We start from the raw sequence: 17,855 nt of genomic DNA on the forward strand, positions 1-17,855 counted from the left end.
GTATCTGTGACTGTCAACACACACACCAGGTCCCAGCTGTCACTATGTGGTGGTGTCTCAGACTGGTGAAGACCATGCCCAATCTTTCCACTGAGACGTTTCTGTGAGTGCATATCTATGTCAACATAGCTGCAGTTGATTTATTACTAACCTCTTGTGAATGTGCTCCCATTCATATTTGTAATCTATTTTGTCTCTCTGGTTATACAGTGCCCTTGGAAGCATTGCTTGAGGTGTAAGCTGCACAGCCCTGCGACAGCTCATCCGGGACAAGCCATCATTTTCCTCAATGCGGAGTGTCCTTGCATTCATGAAAGAGCAGTCTGTTCCTCCATTCCTCACTGGTACATGAGCAAATACTTAACTCAATTAACTGGCTCAGAGGAATTTGGTTAACATTTGGCATGGTTCCACTGTTAGGTATAAAGATATGTTATATAAGCGTAATTGACAACCCTCATGCTTTTGTTTCATCGCGGAGCTGTACTACTTTGACTTCTTCTTTGAGCTGCTGGGAGACCTTGGTGCTCAGATCGCTCTGGCCCTGCCGTGAGTCGGTCTTACTGCCATTAATCATCACTACAGATGGTTTGAGCATCAACAATGCATCACTGTCAACGTTCTGTGTGTGTGTGTGTGTGCATGCTCTTGTCTGTGTGCATTTGCAGGGTGAGCACTATTAAGAAGTTCCCTGCTGGCATGACGGATACTTTCAGGAAGATGATTGTGAAGGACTCCCATCACGTCCTGCTCCTACCCAGTACAAAACAGGATATTCTGGTGGACAAGATGGAGCAGAGACTTGTCAGCACCCTCTCCTGTACCCCATTACTGCCAACACATTAAGACTGGGGTTTAACTTTGGTGTCTTCGATTTGAATTCTTTATGTTGAAAATAATCTACAGGTATAATTGGAAAATGTTCTCTCCCCCAGGGCATGTACACAGGAGATTATTGTTCACTGAGGATGAGTTCTGCTCACTGGGCATCATGGCGACCTATGTAGTGGATGAGGTGTTTGTGCAGCTGGTGCGGAGCTTCTTTGTGGAGAGCCTGGAGTTCCTCAGAGTTCTGCTACAACAGCAGCAAGAGGGACAACGTCGCACAGATCCTACAGGAGTCAGGCACCTTCGGGTACTGTAGCACCCTCTTAAACAACCACCCCACACACCCCATTTAACCTTTCGTGATAACTCTTGTCTCCTCACATCAAATGAAAAATGAGCCTTTTTGTGCGCTCGTAGCCCCGTTCAGAACTGGAGCCCTGAAGACACTCAATCAAGTGGACAGATGATGATTTTTCTTCCTTCCCAAAGCGACGCTGCAGCAGGTTCCCCAGGTACGTTTCCTGCTCTACTTTTCCCTCCGTCTTTAACACATCCATTTCCATTATTTATTCAAGGTTAGTTCCTTTGCAATTGATTTGACCATTGTCATGATTCATTAATTTGGGTGTCCTTAAAGTTATTGAGAGGTGTTACAATTGCTACACGACACCAGGAATCAGGAAAGGATGGATTTGTAAAAGAATCCTGCAGGTGTCCACTGACAGGACTCCTAGAGGTGTCCAGGTGCTATGCTGCCTTGGCCTGTTGGCCCCTAGTCAGGCTGATGACCCAGGGGCGTATAGCGAGGCTGTTTCTGAGTCAGAGCCCTCTGCATTCAGGGCCGGGACCAGGGTGAACACAGACAGCTGTTTGAGAGGCAGCAGTTTGTTCTTCAGTACTTCCTGGGTTTTCTCAAAGTGGGGCAGGTCACACGAGAGTGCCACTCTGTCTCACATTGAGACCTCTGTCTTACAGTTGAAGTTGGAAGTTTACATACACCTTAGCCAGATACATTTAAACTCAGTTTTTCACAATTCCTGACATTTAATCCAAGTAAAAATTCCCCGTTTTAGGTCAGTTAGGATCATCACTTTATTTTTAGAATGTGAAATGTCAGAATAATAGTAGAGGGAATTATTTGTTTCAGCGTTTTATTTCTTTCATCACATTCCCAGTGGGTCAGAAGTTTACATACACTGAATTAGTATTTGGTAGCATTGCCTTTAAAGTGTTTAACTTAGGTCAAACGTTTTAGGTAGTCTTCCACAAGCTTCCCACAATAAGTTGGGTGAATGTTGGCCCATTCCTCCTGACAGAGCTGGTGTAACTGAGTCAGGTTTGTAGGCCTCCTTGCTCGCACACGCTTTTTCAGTTCTGCCCACACATTTTCAGGGCTTTGTGGTCAGGGCTTTGTGATGGCCACTCCAATACCTTGACTTTGTTGTCCTTCAGCCATTTTGCCACAACTTTGGAAGTATGCTTGGGGTCATTATCCATTTGGAAGACCCATTTGCGACCAAGCTTTAACTTCCTGACTGATGTCTTGAGATGTTGCTTCAATATATTCACATAATTGTCCTCCCTCATGATGCCATCTATTTTGTGAAGTGCACCAGTCCCTCCTGCAGCAAAGCACCCCCACAACATGTTGCTGCCACCCCCGTGCTTCACGGTTGGGCTGGTGTTCTTCAGCTTGCAAGCCTCCCGCTTTTTTCCTCCAAACATAACGATTGTCATTATATTTTTGTTTCATCAAACCAAAGACATTTCTCTTAAAAGTACAATCTTTGTCCCCATGTGCAGTTGCAAACCATAGTCTGGCTTTTTTTATGGCGGTTTTGGAGCAGTTGCTTCTCAAGTTAGCGGCCAATCAATTTATGTAGTAATAGGACTTGTTTTACTGTGGATATAGATACTTTTGTACCTGTTTCCTCCAGCATCTTCACAAGGTCCTTTGCTGTTTTTTGGGGATTGATTTGCACTTTTCGCACCACCTGTACATTCATCTCTAGGAGACAGAACGCGTCTCCTTCCTAAGCGGTATGACGGCTGCGTGGTCCCATGGTGTTTATACTTGTGTACTATTGTTTGTACAGATGAGCGTGGTATCGTCAGGCGTTTGGAAATTGCTCCCAAGGATGAACCAGGTCTTGGCTGATTTCTTTTGATTTTGCCATGTTGTCAAGCAAAGAGGCACTGAGTTTGAATGTAGCCTTGAAATACATCCACAGGTAAACCTCCAATTAACTCAAATGATGCCAATTAGCCTATCAGAAGCTTCTAAAGCCATGACAATAATTTTCTGGAATTTTCCAAGCTGTTTAAATGCACAGTCAACTTAGTGTATGTAAACTTCTGACCCACTGGAATTGTGATACAGTGAAATAATGTCTGTAAACAATTGTTGGAAAAATTACTTGTCATGCACAAAGGAGACTTGCCACTTGCCAACCGACTTTCCAAAACTATAGTTTGTTTACAAGAAATTTGTGGAGTGGTTGAAAAACGAGTTTTAAATGACTCCAACCTAAGAATATGTATGTAAATGTCCGACTTCAACTGTAGGTAAGGTGACTCTTTCGGTCAGAAACATTCGATTTTGCAATGCATACATTATTTGGGATTTGTGTGCCCATGAAAAACTGTTTTTACCCACAACATAAGGAAATACAAAATTATGTAGTTGCACTGCATTTCTGAGATCACTATTCAAAAAACTGTCTGACAGCTAGATACAGGATTCTTACAGGGTTCAAGTGTAATGGCTAATTTAGCTGATAATGCTTAATATATTATATAACAATAACATACACTGCCAATAATGCAAGGACAGGAAAGTCATGTTTTATGACACACTATTTTGGACAAATCAGTCAAGACACCCAACCATGATAAAAGGTTAAATATACAGTAGGTTTAAATAAACTCGTGATTTTTTTGACTATAGCTATGATGCCCCCCTTATGTTAATGTAATGACATTAAAAAAAATGCCACTCTTATTGATTACTTACAAACAGCTGTAACAAGTTGTCCAGTGTAGGAAATCCTCAAAAACCCATATAAACACTGGATTGTATTGGCCAGTGAGTGGCTTTGAAGCCACAGGTCGGCCATATTGGCACTCCCCAGAAGAATCAGTCTTGCTAAGGAATGAATGGAATTCAAAGGATTTAAATTAAATGTTTCAAAGACAAAATTGCATGTATTTTTGTTGTTGTAGTGGAGACAGTAAAATTTGTACTTTCTAAAATGTATACTTTAAGGGGACACAAAACATCTATATATTTTATGTTAAGCTCACATAATATAATTTAAAAGTATGCATGAAGGTGACTAATAGAATAAACATGGGAAAAAAATAATGTAGACATTAATAAATGCATTTCTATAACTTCCAAAACATTTTTCACTATGATATAACTGTCTGTAACTCACCTCTCCCCCTCCTGGCAGTTCTGAGGCTGCAGGCTTTAACAGGACTGCTGAGCCATAGCCTGGCTTTTGGACCCATAAGCTCCTGGCGCCCTGAGGTCTTCATTGAGGTTGGAGCACTGGCAGGTGCAACATGCCTTTTGTTGTTTTGCTACCACAAATATGTCTAGTGCCTGAAATTAGTTTCAAATCCTCTTAACTTGTTACTATCTGCAGCTGGCCTCCCAGATATGGCCATGTCATCTTTGGTGAAGGTTGAAGGACTGACACCATTCTGGCTGTGTCCCTCATCCGGGCAGACAAGTGTGAGGATTCAAAAACACATGTCAGTTTATCTTCCGTGTTTTGGATTGCCTCCTATCAAATTGTTGTTTTTCTTTGTGTCCATGTCGTGTTTGACCCAGCCCGGAACGTTTCTCCTATAAACAACGATTGATTTTGTGACGTGTGCAGCTGACAGCTATGTCTATTTTTTAAATTTTTTATCTAACTAGGCAAGTCCGTTAAGAACACATTCTTATTTTCAATGATGGCCTAGGAACAGCCTTTTTCAGGGGCAGACCGACAGAATTTTCCTTGTCAGCTCTGGGATTCGATCTTGCACCACTAGGCTACCTATCTAGCAAATATCACTGAAGTTAACATTGTCTTGATCTTAGCAGAGGGTAATTAAATTAGATGCGTATTATGTCAGTACATACGTTCAGAATGTATATTTTGTAACTTTGAGTCTGAATAAGAAGAGGAATCAGGATCGAGTGGAAGGACAGCTCAAGGTTTGAGGGAGTGTTGGATGTAGGATGAAATTGTATGCTAATTCTATTGTTGATGTTGTTGAAGTCAGGAACCAATACACGCAGTCAGTCAGGAAAGAAAAGGCCAGCTTCTTCAAGCAGCAATTTGCATCCAAACTCCAAAAAGTTCTGGAACACTGTAAAGTCCATGGAGAACAAGAGCACCTCCTCCCAGCTGCCCACTGCACTGAGGCTAGGTAACACGGTCACCACCGATAAATCCATGATTATTGAAAACTTTAACAAGCTATTCTCAACGGCTGGCCATGCCTTCCTCCTGGCTACTCCAACCTCGGCCAACAAATGTTCTGAAAGAGCTGCAAAACCTGGACCCCTACAAATCAGCTGGGCTTGACAATCTGGACCCTCTATTTCTGAAACTATCCGCCGCCATTGTCGCAACCCCTATTACCAGCCTGTTCAACCTCTCTCATATCGTCTGAGATCCCCAAGGATTGGAAAGCTGCCGCAGTCATCCCCCTCTTCAAAGGGGGAGACACCCTGAACCCAAACTGTTACAGACCTATATCCATCCTGCCCTGCCTATCTAAGGTCTTCGAAAGCCAAGTCAACAAACAGATCACTGACCATCTCGAATCCCACCGTACCTTCTCCGCTGTGCAACCTGGTTTCCGAGCCGGTCACGGGTGCACCTCAGCCACGCTCAAGGTACTAAACGATATCATAACCGCCATCAATAAAAGACAGTACTGTGCAGCCGTATTCATTGACCTGGCCAAGGCTTTCGACTCTGTCAATCACCACATCCTCATCGGCAGACTCGATAGCCTTGGTTTCTCAAATGATTGCCTCGCCTGGTTCACCAACTACTTCTCTGATAGAGTTCAGTGTGTCAAATCGGAGGACCTGTTGTCCGGGCCTCTGGCAGTCTCTATGGGGGTGCCACAGGGTTCAATTCTTGGACCGAATCTCTTCTCTGTATACATCAATGATGTTGCTCTTGCTGCTGGTGAGTCTCTGATCCACCTCTATGCAGACGACACCATTCTGTATACTTCTGGTCCTTCTTTGGACACTGTGTTAACAACCCTCCAGATGAGCTTCAATGCCATACAACACTCCTTCCGTGGCCTCCAACTGCTCTTAAATACAAGTAAAACTAAATGCATGCTCTTCAACTGATCGCTGCCTGCACCTGCCCGCCTGTCTAGCATCACTACTCTGGACGGTTCTGACTTAGAATATGTGGACAACTACAAATACCTAGGTGTCTGGTTAGACTGTAAACTCTCCTTCCAGACTCATATCAAACATCTCCAATCCAAAGTTAAATCTAGAATTGGCTTCCTATTTCGCAACAAAGCATCCTTCACTCATGCTGCCAAACATACCCTTGTAAAACTGACCATCCTACTGATCCTCGACTTCGGTGATGTCATTTACAAAATAGCCTCCAACACCGTACTCAATAAATTGTATGTAGTCTATCACAGTGCCATCTGTTTTGTCACCAAAGCCCCATATACTACCCATCACGGTGACCTGTATGCTCTCGTTGACTGGCCCTCGCTTCATACTCTTTGCCAAACCCACTGGCTCCAGGTCATCTACAAGACCCTGCTAGGTAAAGTCCCCCCTTATCTCAGCTCGCTGGTCACCATAGCAGCAACCACCTGTAGCACTCGCTCCAGCAAGTCAGCCCCAAAATCAATTATTCCTTTGGCCGCCTCCTTCCAGTTCTCTGCTGCCAATGACTGGAACAAACTACAAAAATCTCTGAAACTGGAAACACTTATCTCCCTCACTAGCTTTAAGCACCAGCTGTCAGAGCAGCTCACAGATTACTGCACCTGTACATGGCCCATCTATAATTTAGCCCAAACAACAACCCCCCCCCCTACTGTATTTATTTATTTTGCTCCTTTGCACCCCATTATTTCTCTCTACTTTGAACTTTCTTCCACTGCAAATCTACCATTCCAGTGTTTTACTTGCTATATTGTATTTACTTCACCACCATGGCCTTTACCTCCCTTGTCTCACCTCATTTGCTCACATTGTATATAGACTTATTTTTCTACTGTATTATTGACTGTTTGTTTTACTCCATGTGTAACTTTTGTTGTATGTGTCGAACTGCTTTGCTTTATCTTGGCCAGGTCGCAATTGTAAATGAGATCTTGTTCTTAACTTGCCTACCTGGTTAAATAAAGGTGAAATAAAAAATATCTAACAAACAAATCTAAAAATAAAGAAAAATATTAGGACAAGCAATGTCAGAGTGGCATTGACTAAAATATAAATATGTTTTCTAATAAATAACTTCTGCATTGTACTCCTTTAATTTAGATTTTTTTCTTGGCAGCAAAATGTTTAGCTGAAAAATACGTTTAACATGGAGCTGTCAATCATCTCAGCTTCGCCTACATTTCCTAAACAAAGTGGCAGGGTCATGGTGTTGAAATGAGAGATTATGCCTTTAATTAAATATTTCATATTAAAATGTAAGATTAAGGGACAGTGCGATTTTTTTTTTTTACTCAAAAGGCATACTTTTCCATGAAGGGGATTTCCTGTCTTGAAATAAAATGTTTTTAAAAAAAAAAGATCAGCAACTCCTAGCATTGCAGAGCCTCGTTATCTACTTTCTCCATCTGCTTTGCCGCTTTCAGTTCAGAGTTCTGTCAAACCCGCACACACACACAGCCAAGATGGCGGATGCCGACGATTGGGGTGAGAAGAAAGTTAGAAATTATATCGTGCGACAGCTATATTTAGGGTTTTGGGAAATATGTGTAACATTGTGATTGATAATAGCTCGTTTATCGTTTCTGAACGTTTGAGATAACTGTTAGTTACCATTATAATGTGTATTTATAGACGCTGACAACTTCGAGCCGGACGTCGCGCCGATCAAAAAGGCGGTAGTGCTGGACAAATGGGAAGGCGAAGACGAAGATGAAGATGTGAAGGTAACCAAACAACTAACTAGCTAGCTACTTACACGATGAAGGCCATATTTCAGGTCATCATTAACCCGTTAGTTGTGTCTAACACAACACGCCTTGTTAGTTAGTCTGTGGACATTAGCTAGCTAGCCGCCAACTAGCATAGCATTATCCACGTTTCTAGCTAGTTAGCGTTAACCGATATCTTAGCTAGCTCGATCTTGTACAAGCTGTGAGGCCGCACATGTGAGAACTGTCAGCGTGTGTCTCTTGGTTCGAGCTGAGCATAGACTCGTTCTCTGACACTTGTTTTTGAATTGATCTACGTTAGTTCCTTTTTTGGGGGGGGGGGGGGGGGGTGTAATTAGAAGCTAGCTAACGTTAGCTACTGAACTAGATTTTTAGGTTAGCAGCTAACTTGGCAAGTTATCTCTGAACTAATGTGTTGACTGGCTAGCTTTTAAGATAAGCATGAATCATAGTCTTTCTGCGATTGGCCATTGAAGTCAGTTCAAGGCATTGTTATTAATTTGATACATATGCACTTGAATGTAAGTTAGCATCTTCCCAGATGATGAAATGACTGAATTGAGCCTTACTACTAGATGCTTCCAACTCTGACATATGCTAAACGTAAAATGTGTTTTCGAGAATCTTCAACAGACTCATCCCGTTGACTCATTTTCACCATTTGTCTAGAAAGTCATCCGAATGTATAGCGTTACTATGGGATCATACAGCTGTGGAAAAGGCTAGCAAAGCAGTTTCAATTGTTGACCATAGTTTGTCGAATATAGGTAGTGTTGAAGTCGTATGGTGTTTTCATGTCCTCAAAGCAAAACTTGATCAGTACAGTAGGCCTACAGTTGTTTTTATTTAAATGAAACCTTTATTTAACTAGGCAAGTCAGTTAAGAACAACTTATTTACAATGATGGCCTACACCGAGAGAAACGTTGTTTTTTTCATACGACTTGGGCTAGGTACCTGTCTTATTCCCTTATTGGGGCCTCAGTGGATATGAAACAATTGCCAAATGTTGGTTGAAATGCTTTACATAACTACATTTTGTGATAATGTGGCTGTGACTGGTTCTGGCATGTCTTCTGATGTTTGATAATGCAGTTGGTCTCGACCTCAGATCTTGTTGATTTCCTTGAAAATTAAGTCCCAGAACCAACCACTTAACTACGCCTCGTCACATCATTTGACTCATTCGTCTGTTCTCCCTCTGCAGGATAACTGGGATGATGAAGAGGAAGAGAAGAAAGCAGAGGCAAAGAAATCAGGTGCAGAAATATACAACTTACAACCAATGGTTTGAGAAAGTAGTGGCTGCAGCCTGTTGTCATATATCATATGTTGATCTGCACATGCCTGTATATATTTTTGTGAATAGATCACAAACATTTTCCTGCATCATACTGGCTGCTGCCTTGTCTTTTTATTATCATCGTGTACTGGCTGAAAATGTGTACTTTCAACTTGATTTGATGGTGTTGTCTGTTCCAGAGGTTTGCTCTAACCTTGCTTTTTTATTTCAGAGGCCAAAGTGTCTGAGAAGAAAAAACTGGCCGAAAAAATAAAGGAGAAAGAAAACCGGCTAAGGAAAAAGCAACAAGAGCTGAAAAAGAATGTAAGTTTAGGAAATGTTGGATTAACCTTGCAGTTCTGAATCTTTTCTCTCTTATGAATCCTTAACTTTTTTATTATTGTTAGTTAGATGAAGAGGAAGAGCTTACACCTGAACAACAGCTAGCAGAAAAGTTGAAAGTCCAGAAGATGCAGGAGGAAGCAGACTTGGAGCTGGCAAAGGAGGCGTTTGGTAAGGTCCTGGAGTATCCCGTCAGGTTTACCCACTAGCCAGCCATACTGTTATTGTGTGTTCTCATTAGTTTTTGTCCTTGTCATTTCAGGAATGTCAGGGGGTAGTACCACAAACAATGTTTCTGGAATTGAAGCCATGTGCCCATCTTCTAAAGAGGACTTCACAGAGTTTGAAAAGTTGCTGAAAGTGAAGATATTACAGTATGAAAAATCTGTGCATTATTCAAGCTTCTTGGAGTCGTTGTTTCGGGAGCTTTGTATTTCATGTGAGTTCAACATCCTTCATGAATTATGAAACTTTATTATTCAGTGTGTTTTAGGTTTGTGCACTTATTACTTTAAAACAAATGCCAAACTACATGTCATACCTCATGTCGAGATATGTTTATATACATAAGCCATTCAACAATGGTTTGACTTGACATATTTGGAGTTCACTAACATTCAGGCTCAACCATTGTGTTAACGTGTCTAAACTAGATGTCCTGTTTCTACACAGTGGAAGTTGAAGACTTAAAGAAAATCAGCTCTTCCCTGACAGTTCTACTTAATGAAAAACAGAAGCAAGAAAAAGTAAGTTGTTGATCATCTTATTCATGCTGAACAAAAATGATGTCATCCTTCTGGAGTTTTCTTCATGAATTGTAGTTCTCCTTACATTCAGTGGAGGGAGCCCTTTACCAGTACCTCCATATTGCATTTCATTGGACTCTGCTCAAGGAACTAACTTACACCCTGGTTGCCCCATTTACATGAATATTCACTTTGAAGAACACCAACTGTTTATTTGTAGCAATGAGTGTTGTTTTGGTTCCACAGGCAATCAAAGGCAAGAAGAAGAAGAAAGGAGCTGTACTTGGTGGCGGTATGAAAGCCAAGGGGAAAGATGACCTTGCAGACTATGGAGAATTCGATGGTGGCTACACCCAAGACTATGATGACTTCATGTGACGACGGCTATATCCCCACTGCCCTTTCACCTTTTAACCCTCAGAAATGCAGCTGTACTTCTCATGCTATCCAGTGTCATTCTGGAAAAACCTGAACAATGTGTCGCCCTTTCATTTTGCTTCAATGATCCGAGGGACTATACAGGTAGCATCCAGTACCAACACTTCTGTTATTACATAATGAAATGGCCTTTTCTCTCATTCAGCCTCCAAACTTCATAAAAAGATACAAAACACAGTGAAAAATACTTTCCACGCTGTATGCGATTTGTAGAGCACGTTTTTGATTTTGAGAAATTATATGCTCATGTCAAATTCCAGTTGCTACTGCAGTGACCTCTAAACAAATTAGGTTCTATGCAAATAATTTCACCCAGAATGTCTATAAATATAGATATTTCGCTTTACCTGTCGATGGGTTTCTTACAGGAAAGTATATAGTATCTATAACGTTGGTTGCCAAATACACATGTTATCTTTATCCATTGAAAGTTGCGTTCATGCTTTGAAACTGACACTACATGTTTAGTAGTTGGAGATTTTACATGGGGCTTATGCATTCACTGTAAAAATGGATAGACAAGTCTAGTGCATTTTAGAGTTGGGCGGTATCTAGATTTTCATGCCATCATACTGGTCCTGTACGCTCAAAATACATTTTAAGCGACAGGGATTTATCCAGGAGGGAATTGATTGTCTCTGCTGTAACCAAGAAGCTTGATCATGCAAGCTAGCCACTGATCTAGTAAGTTAGCAAACCAAATGTATAGCTGGAGATAATTTATTTGGCATGTCTAAGATAGTTGTTCTAAGCAGTTGTATTCAAAATCATACCGTCTGTATTTCAAAATTATATGGTTTTACCGCCCAAGTCTAATTTATTTTTACCATAGACGTGACTCAAACCTCATGGACATCCTCTGGATACATCTCTTGAATATCCTTGAACAGTTGAGTGATTTTAGTTTATTTGTGTGCATGACAAACAGGACTTGCTCATCAATTACTACTAATGCAGATAAAATTGTGATCTGGCATGTTCTCACACAACTGGTCTCCTTAACATTGCTTCTGCGGGCTTGTATCAAGTGAGACGAGGAGGGGGCTTATGGGCTGACCTTAGTCTTCATACTGGTAGAAACGGACATGTTTATTCCTATTTTCTAACATTTGATAGTTTTCAAATTGTTAAGGAAATTGGAAATGGTGTACAATATACCATAAAAGATTACCAGCTCTTCAGTGTTTTATATGCATCTAATTTAATAAAATCACTGGTCTAAATGATCCAATTTCTTTACTTTTTTTCCCTACCTGATTTCACTGACCGTTATGGCTTTCGTGAATTAGAAGTAGCTTGTTTAGTGTGCGCTTCACAATGTTGTCAGCTATGTTGTGAATGTGCGCCAACAAAGACTTGTGCAAGCGAATCGGCAATCGTTCTCAGGTTCTTGTTTTATTTTGGGCGTGGTGTCTTAATCACATTCTTGAATGGCATGTGTAATAAATATCCCATTATTTACAATTTCAAGTAGTAAATATTAATCACACCACAGGTGAAGAAAATACAATATTTGCAGTAACATTAAAATCTCCATGTTCCCTGGGCGTTACCTGTGTTGTTATAGAGCAAATATTTGTTCAGTTATGAATTTATGGTTATGGGCCTTACAATTGAAAAACATATTTCAGTAACAAATTAAATGTTATTACAAACAGTACATTATGAAGACATAAACCTGTGTATATTTACTAAAGGGCTAAAATATATACATTTGAATCCCATCACCAATACCCACTTTCTTTAGTGATTTGCCAACATGTCTGATGTGGAGACCCTGATCTGTAGTGCTGTGCTTTAGCCTGAGGTGCGTGTGGCAGTGGGATTCCGAGTACTGCGTCTACGGCTGTTGCGGAGTGCGTTGGCTCCTGCTCTCTGCTTCCTGCCTCGGCCATCCCTCACTGCCCTCGCCGGAGACTGCCCGGGGGAGTTCTGCAGAGCCTGGAACACGCTTTGACGGGTCACCTCACGGTTGCCACAGGTAAAGGTAAGTGCCACTCCCTCGTTGCTCTTCATGACACGGGAAGTGCCGTCAGAGGTGCCATCAAAGCAGCGTCCCAGTGCTATCTCTTTAGCTGTGCGGGGGTCCTGGTCTGTCACTGTGTAGATGCCATAGTTGTGGCCCAGAGGGTCCAGTGGTGCCAGCATTGTGAACTCATTGGTGTCGTTGTTGACGGCTAGAGGCAGGTGATTAATTAGGTACTCTTGAAGCATGGAGTTAACATTGTCCCTCTTACAGCTGCCCTGAGGGATCACCTTCACCAGAGTGCGGTCCACTCGGTCCTGGTCGTAGAGCATGCCGCTGCACTTGAACTCCAGGCACACAGCAGAGACGGTGGACTGGTCCATGTCGCGGATGCTGCGGGTGTCGCGGAGGCCATACAGTTGGCCAACGGTCTTGGGGTGAGTGCCGCCCTGGTTTCGGGAGCGCATGTTGATCTCATGGGGACCATTGATCTTGACCTTGACATAGCAAGCTCGGTACTCCATGGGCTTGGGCCACCAGCTCAGGTAGTCTTCTGTCCAGCTCATAGGATCGTCTTCGTTGAAAGGCACTGTGTTGTAATCGTAGCGATCTCCCTCCACTCTGGTGAAGCGGAAGTGGCCTGCAGTAAATGGGGCTTCCTCACACTCTTTCAGTTGGTCAAATGAGTACACAGGTCCGTTGAGCTCTTCAGCTGTGTTTGGGCTGGGCTTGGCCACATTGATGCTGAAGGCTGTCTTCTTTAACCTGGGGTCATTGTGGTCTGACCGTCTGTAGTTCAGCTTGCCCAGGTATGGCTGAGGGACTCCAATGATGTTGGGGTTAAACTTGGGAGCAGATGGGACTGCCTCGAGTTCTTCTCCTCCCATGTTGGCCATGACATGGGCAGAATATGCGTCAGCTTTCTGGTCGTCGCAGAAGGCAGGCAGACAGGCACCATTGGGGCCAGTGATTACGCTGTCAAAGCGTCCCCAGGCACGAGGGTTGGAGGAGTAACCTGCAGTGGGCTCCATGTTGATCAGGGTCACCACCACTCCCTCTACCTGCTCGCTGGCCATGAAGCGATCGCTGCGGAAGCCTCGCACCTTGATGTAACACCTCCTGTTCTCTGGGACGTCCAGGTTAAACAGCCTCCTCTCTCTGATCTCCATGTTCCCAATGAGGAAGGTCCTCTCTTCCCTTTTACCACGTTGCTTCTTCTCCATCTGGAAGCTCCCCTCCTCCTCCCACATGCCTGTGTCGGGGTTCAAGGACCACAGCTTCATGGTGTCCAGGTGCTCAGGCATTTTCACCTGTGTTGAATCCATTTTCACCTTCACCTCTCCGGCGTTCAGTGGTTCTCCGGCCTCCTCGTCCCTGAAGTCAACTGAGAACATACCATAGGTTCTTAGGGGCAAGGTGTCACCCTCATCTCCTACGAAGTTGAGGTCACTCTGTGCGGCTGCTGCTGTGGACACGTCTCTAGCGTCTAGAAAAGTGATGCTAGCCTTCACATTACCCACAAATACTTCTCCACTCTGCTTGTAGAAGGAGTTGGGTGGGATCTGGATCTCAGCAATAGGATCCTGGCCCTCCACCTCTCCCAGCTGAAGAGTGTTGAGCTCTGTTGAGCTGATGGTCACTGGTTCCTTCTTCCTCAAAAGCTTGATCTCATGGTATACGGCGCCCCCTTTGGTGTTGAATGGAAGAACCTTGGTGGTGTTGACGAACTTATCCATGTTGTCCACAAAGGTCATCACCAGCCTCTCAGTGTCATGGGGGACCTGGATGGAGAAGGTGCCTTTGTAGCCTGTGCGGCTGACTCTGGCTCCATTGATGTAGACGTGACCAAATCTCATGGGCTCCCCAGTGTCTGCGGCCACAGCCCGCCCACGCACAATGACTCTGGTCTCCACACACCTCTGACAACCACATCCGGTCACCACCATGGTGGGGAGCTCATAGCCCTGGCATTTCAGTTGTTTCTCCTCCATCTTTGCCACCCCACAGCAGTATGCCACTGAGTCTTTGCACCTGATTCCATTGTCCAGCTGTCCTGCACAAGTCCCTGAGAGGCACTTTCCTACGTCGTAATAGAGTGAGTCGGAGCTGTTTTGATAGCAGTCATGAGGTAAGCGAATAAGGTAGGATTCGGGTTTTGGGTTACATGAAGGTTGATCTTTACCTGTGAGGAGAAAGGGGTAGAAAAGAGAACATCCCATATTAAAAGATTTACAATCTGATTATACAATGGAATTATTTTGAGAAAATCAATACCCTTTCATTCTCCATCTGATCATTGACTGATGTCACGCTAATGGCTGTTCACATAGTAAATATCAACCGTGGTGCTTTGGGATCAGACCTAAGACTGTGACTATGGCTGGTTTGGACTTGATGGCCCCAGCCTGGTTGCTGGCTCTGCAGTAGTACTCCCCAGTCTGCTCCATGCTCAGGTTTCTTAAGACCAGCGTGCTGTCATAGTTCAGCTGCTTCCTGTCCAGCAGGCTGCCGTTGTGAAACCTACCAAGTCACAGAAGACTGTTGAACACTATACTCAGCTAAATCTGTTTGATTTTGATATATAACATTTTTCAAGCGGTCATTAGAGATCCATTGGCTTACCACTGGTACTCTTCTGGCTCTGGTGATCCACCCACTTTGCAGCAGAGAGCAGCTGTCTGGCCCTCTCTTCTTGCCTTGTTCTCAGGGTTCTTCACCACATGGAGCTTCTCTGAGGGATCACATTACAGTGTCTGAGACCAATGTAAAACAGAGAAATGTAACAATGTCAGCTTTCATTTCATTTTCTGTGACCATTTTACCTGCTCTTTTCAGCATGATACTGAGGACAGAGGTGTGTTCGGTGCTGTGGGGCACAGTGACTGTGTGAGGGGCATGGTTTCGCAGCTGGACGGTCAGTGTGGCGTTGCCGTCGGGACAGATCCCTGGGATGCGGAAGTGTCCATTGTGGTCAGTGAGGGTGAGGAGTTTGGAGCTGGGGCCGAAGCGGAGGATGGTGGCCCCTGGGGCAGGGAGACCTCCAGCACTGCGGACAGAGCCCAGTACAATGTGGTCCTGACACATGCAGGCGTCACACTCTGCATTCACCCTACCCATCTCACAGTGCAGTGTGCAACCTGGAACAACAGCAGCAATACAGTTTAACATGTCAGACAGGGACTTTGCACATTGGTTTAGATCATGACCATTTCTAGAATAAAATGCTAATGGTACTGTGACATTACAGAAGTTTCCATCATATTTAATAGCTGTAATGGAGATGTTGATAGCGACTCACCAGTCCCAGGGCATTCAGGTCCTTTGCAGGCTCTACCCTCCACTGTAGGTCCGCTGCACTGCTTATCCCACTGCTTAGGCTGGGACTGGCATTTCCTGGAGCGCACCTGCATTGCCACCTGACCACACTTGGCAGAGCAATGGCTCCAGTCTGACCAAGGACCCCAGGCATCCTGAGAGCCTTCTGACCCAGTGTTGCCTGATTGAAAACAGGTTTTCACTCCATTACAAAAGACAGATATAATTGCAGTAGATAGAAATGTTGCTTGGAGGATAAATTAAGCCTTTTACTATTATAGAAGCGTTTTATTTGACGTAATACAGTAGCTACTTCTCAACTGTATTTAAAGTAAGGCTCCCAGCCACACATACCAGACTGACCTTTAGGGCACAGGAAGCGCACAGCGTAGTTGGAGCAGTTGCGGCCAGGGGCCTGTTCAGCGTTGGCGCACCAGAAGCCCAGGGTAGGGTCTGCGTGGATCTTCTCCCCCGTGTTGCGAGCGGCAATCCAGTCAGTGGTGCGAGCCTCCAGGGCCCGGGGGGCGTCACACACCCGCGCACGGTAGTAGAAACGGATAGCATCCAACTGCTCATAGTCTCCTCGACCTCCAGGGTGGTCCACGTTGAACCAAGTGGTCCACTCATCGTTATCTGGACACAGAATGTCGCACAGTGAGTACTACTTCAGAATGTTAGCGTTTCCTCTTTGGTCATAAAACAATGGCATTACATTGTTTAGCTCTTTTCGCTGCTAAACATAACTGGTGCCATTGGGCTGTGATTCTGAAAGTTCTAGTTCATACCATATTATTACATGGACATTAACCAGACTTAAAGCCACAGTAGTGACAATTGTGTAAAGATATGTATTTTGGGATGTTACCTTCAGAGTGGTACACTGCAGGGTTGTTTTGTCTCGCAGCTCTCAAACTGTCTCTCCTCCATGTTCCTGTAAAACATCACACACACCTCACGATGACTCATGATTGACCTGTTGTGACATCACTGACCAATGCCTTAATGCCGACCAGACTGGCCAAACCTCAGACCAGACTGGCCAAACCTCGGACCAGACAGACCAAACCTCTGGCTATTTCTTCCTAGAGTAGTCTGGCCACCCGTAAAGCAATTGGAATGAATCTGTATCTTTCAAATCGTTCAACTTTTCAACTATACTCTGAGTCATGGAACAATATTTTACGACTTTGACTTTCTCTTCATGTTATGCCACACTCTAATCTATTTCTGGTGATTTGCCCTGTACTTTGGAAATAAAATGAATTGCTCCAACACACGAATGTGCCAATGGCATTTCAAAGTGGTCAAGGAAATATGTTGTGGACCAACAGTGAAAAGGCTACAAGAGTTGATTTCTTATCCATTTATGTCCCATCGTTACTCTCAGCCTGAAACGATCAACTGCTTTGTACTAATGTCACTGATCCCAAGATGTTGATACTCATTTATTCATTCTCATTGCTGTGTAATTTACAGACTGACATTTGTAGTGTACAGTGTTACATAATGCACATTTGGATTTTTCCCAGACCATTGCATTTACAGTACCCACCAAACACTATAATTGTTTTGAGTTCACATTGGGGCTCAGTATAAGCACGCTACTGCCACATACTTGTGTGGCCAATTGCAGACAGGTGTCTCCTTAGCCTTGGGCTTATACATATCCCGCCTACTTAAGGTTGTAGAGCAGAATCCGTAATGGGGACATGCAACAATATGCCTCTGTTTACTAACGGTTTGGGAGAAGAAGGAGCATAGGCTTCTGCAGA

The 17,855-nt window shown here is 43.7% G+C and overlaps 2 protein-coding genes and 1 long non-coding RNA gene across 6 annotated transcripts in view; 2 read left to right on the forward strand and 1 right to left on the reverse strand.

Moving 5' to 3' along the window:
- Positions 1-210: 210 nt before the first annotated feature.
- On the forward strand, positions 211-4,669 carry LOC149971383 (uncharacterized). Its single transcript, XR_016492242.1, has 3 exons — positions 211-1,135; positions 1,246-1,340; positions 4,284-4,669. It is a non-coding gene; the product is annotated as an uncharacterized LOC149971383 (long non-coding RNA).
- Positions 4,670-7,610: 2,941 nt separating this feature from the next.
- Positions 7,611-12,028, forward strand: LOC110506444 (eukaryotic translation initiation factor 3 subunit J-A). Its single transcript, XM_021586056.3, has 8 exons — positions 7,611-7,750; positions 7,898-7,989; positions 9,202-9,253; positions 9,509-9,600; positions 9,684-9,789; positions 9,881-10,057; positions 10,291-10,364; positions 10,611-12,028. The coding sequence occupies exons 1-8, from the start codon at positions 7,729-7,731 to the stop codon at positions 10,740-10,742; spliced, it is 747 nt and encodes a 248-aa protein (XP_021441731.3). The 5' UTR covers positions 7,611-7,728; the 3' UTR covers positions 10,743-12,028.
- Positions 12,029-12,188: 160 nt separating this feature from the next.
- Positions 12,189-17,855, reverse strand: part of LOC110506443 (cartilage intermediate layer protein 1) — a 28,349-nt gene continuing 22,682 nt past the window's right edge. For 2 of the 4 annotated variants that reach the window (XM_090222225.1, XM_021586055.3), the window contains exons 3-9: positions 16,949-17,014; positions 16,447-16,716; positions 16,067-16,264; positions 15,591-15,905; positions 15,391-15,499; positions 15,131-15,288; positions 12,189-14,950 (exon numbers count right to left, since the gene is read on the reverse strand). In XM_090222225.1, the coding sequence (XP_090078351.1) occupies positions 12,600-14,950; positions 15,131-15,288; positions 15,391-15,499; positions 15,591-15,905; positions 16,067-16,264; positions 16,447-16,716; positions 16,949-17,014 (3,467 nt within the window). In that variant the 3' untranslated portion in view covers positions 12,189-12,599. Of the gene's footprint in view, positions 14,951-15,130; positions 15,289-15,390; positions 15,500-15,590; positions 15,906-16,066; positions 16,265-16,437; positions 16,717-16,948; positions 17,015-17,855 lie in introns of all 4 variants that reach the window. The other 2 variants (XM_021586054.3, XM_021586053.3) reach the window with 1 other exon arrangement.

The sequence above is a fragment of the Oncorhynchus mykiss genome, chromosome 26 (assembly GCF_057628025.1).
Source record: "Oncorhynchus mykiss isolate SJ-2025 chromosome 26, ASM5762802v1, whole genome shotgun sequence".
In the NCBI taxonomy this organism is placed as follows: domain Eukaryota; kingdom Metazoa; phylum Chordata; class Actinopteri; order Salmoniformes; family Salmonidae; genus Oncorhynchus; species Oncorhynchus mykiss.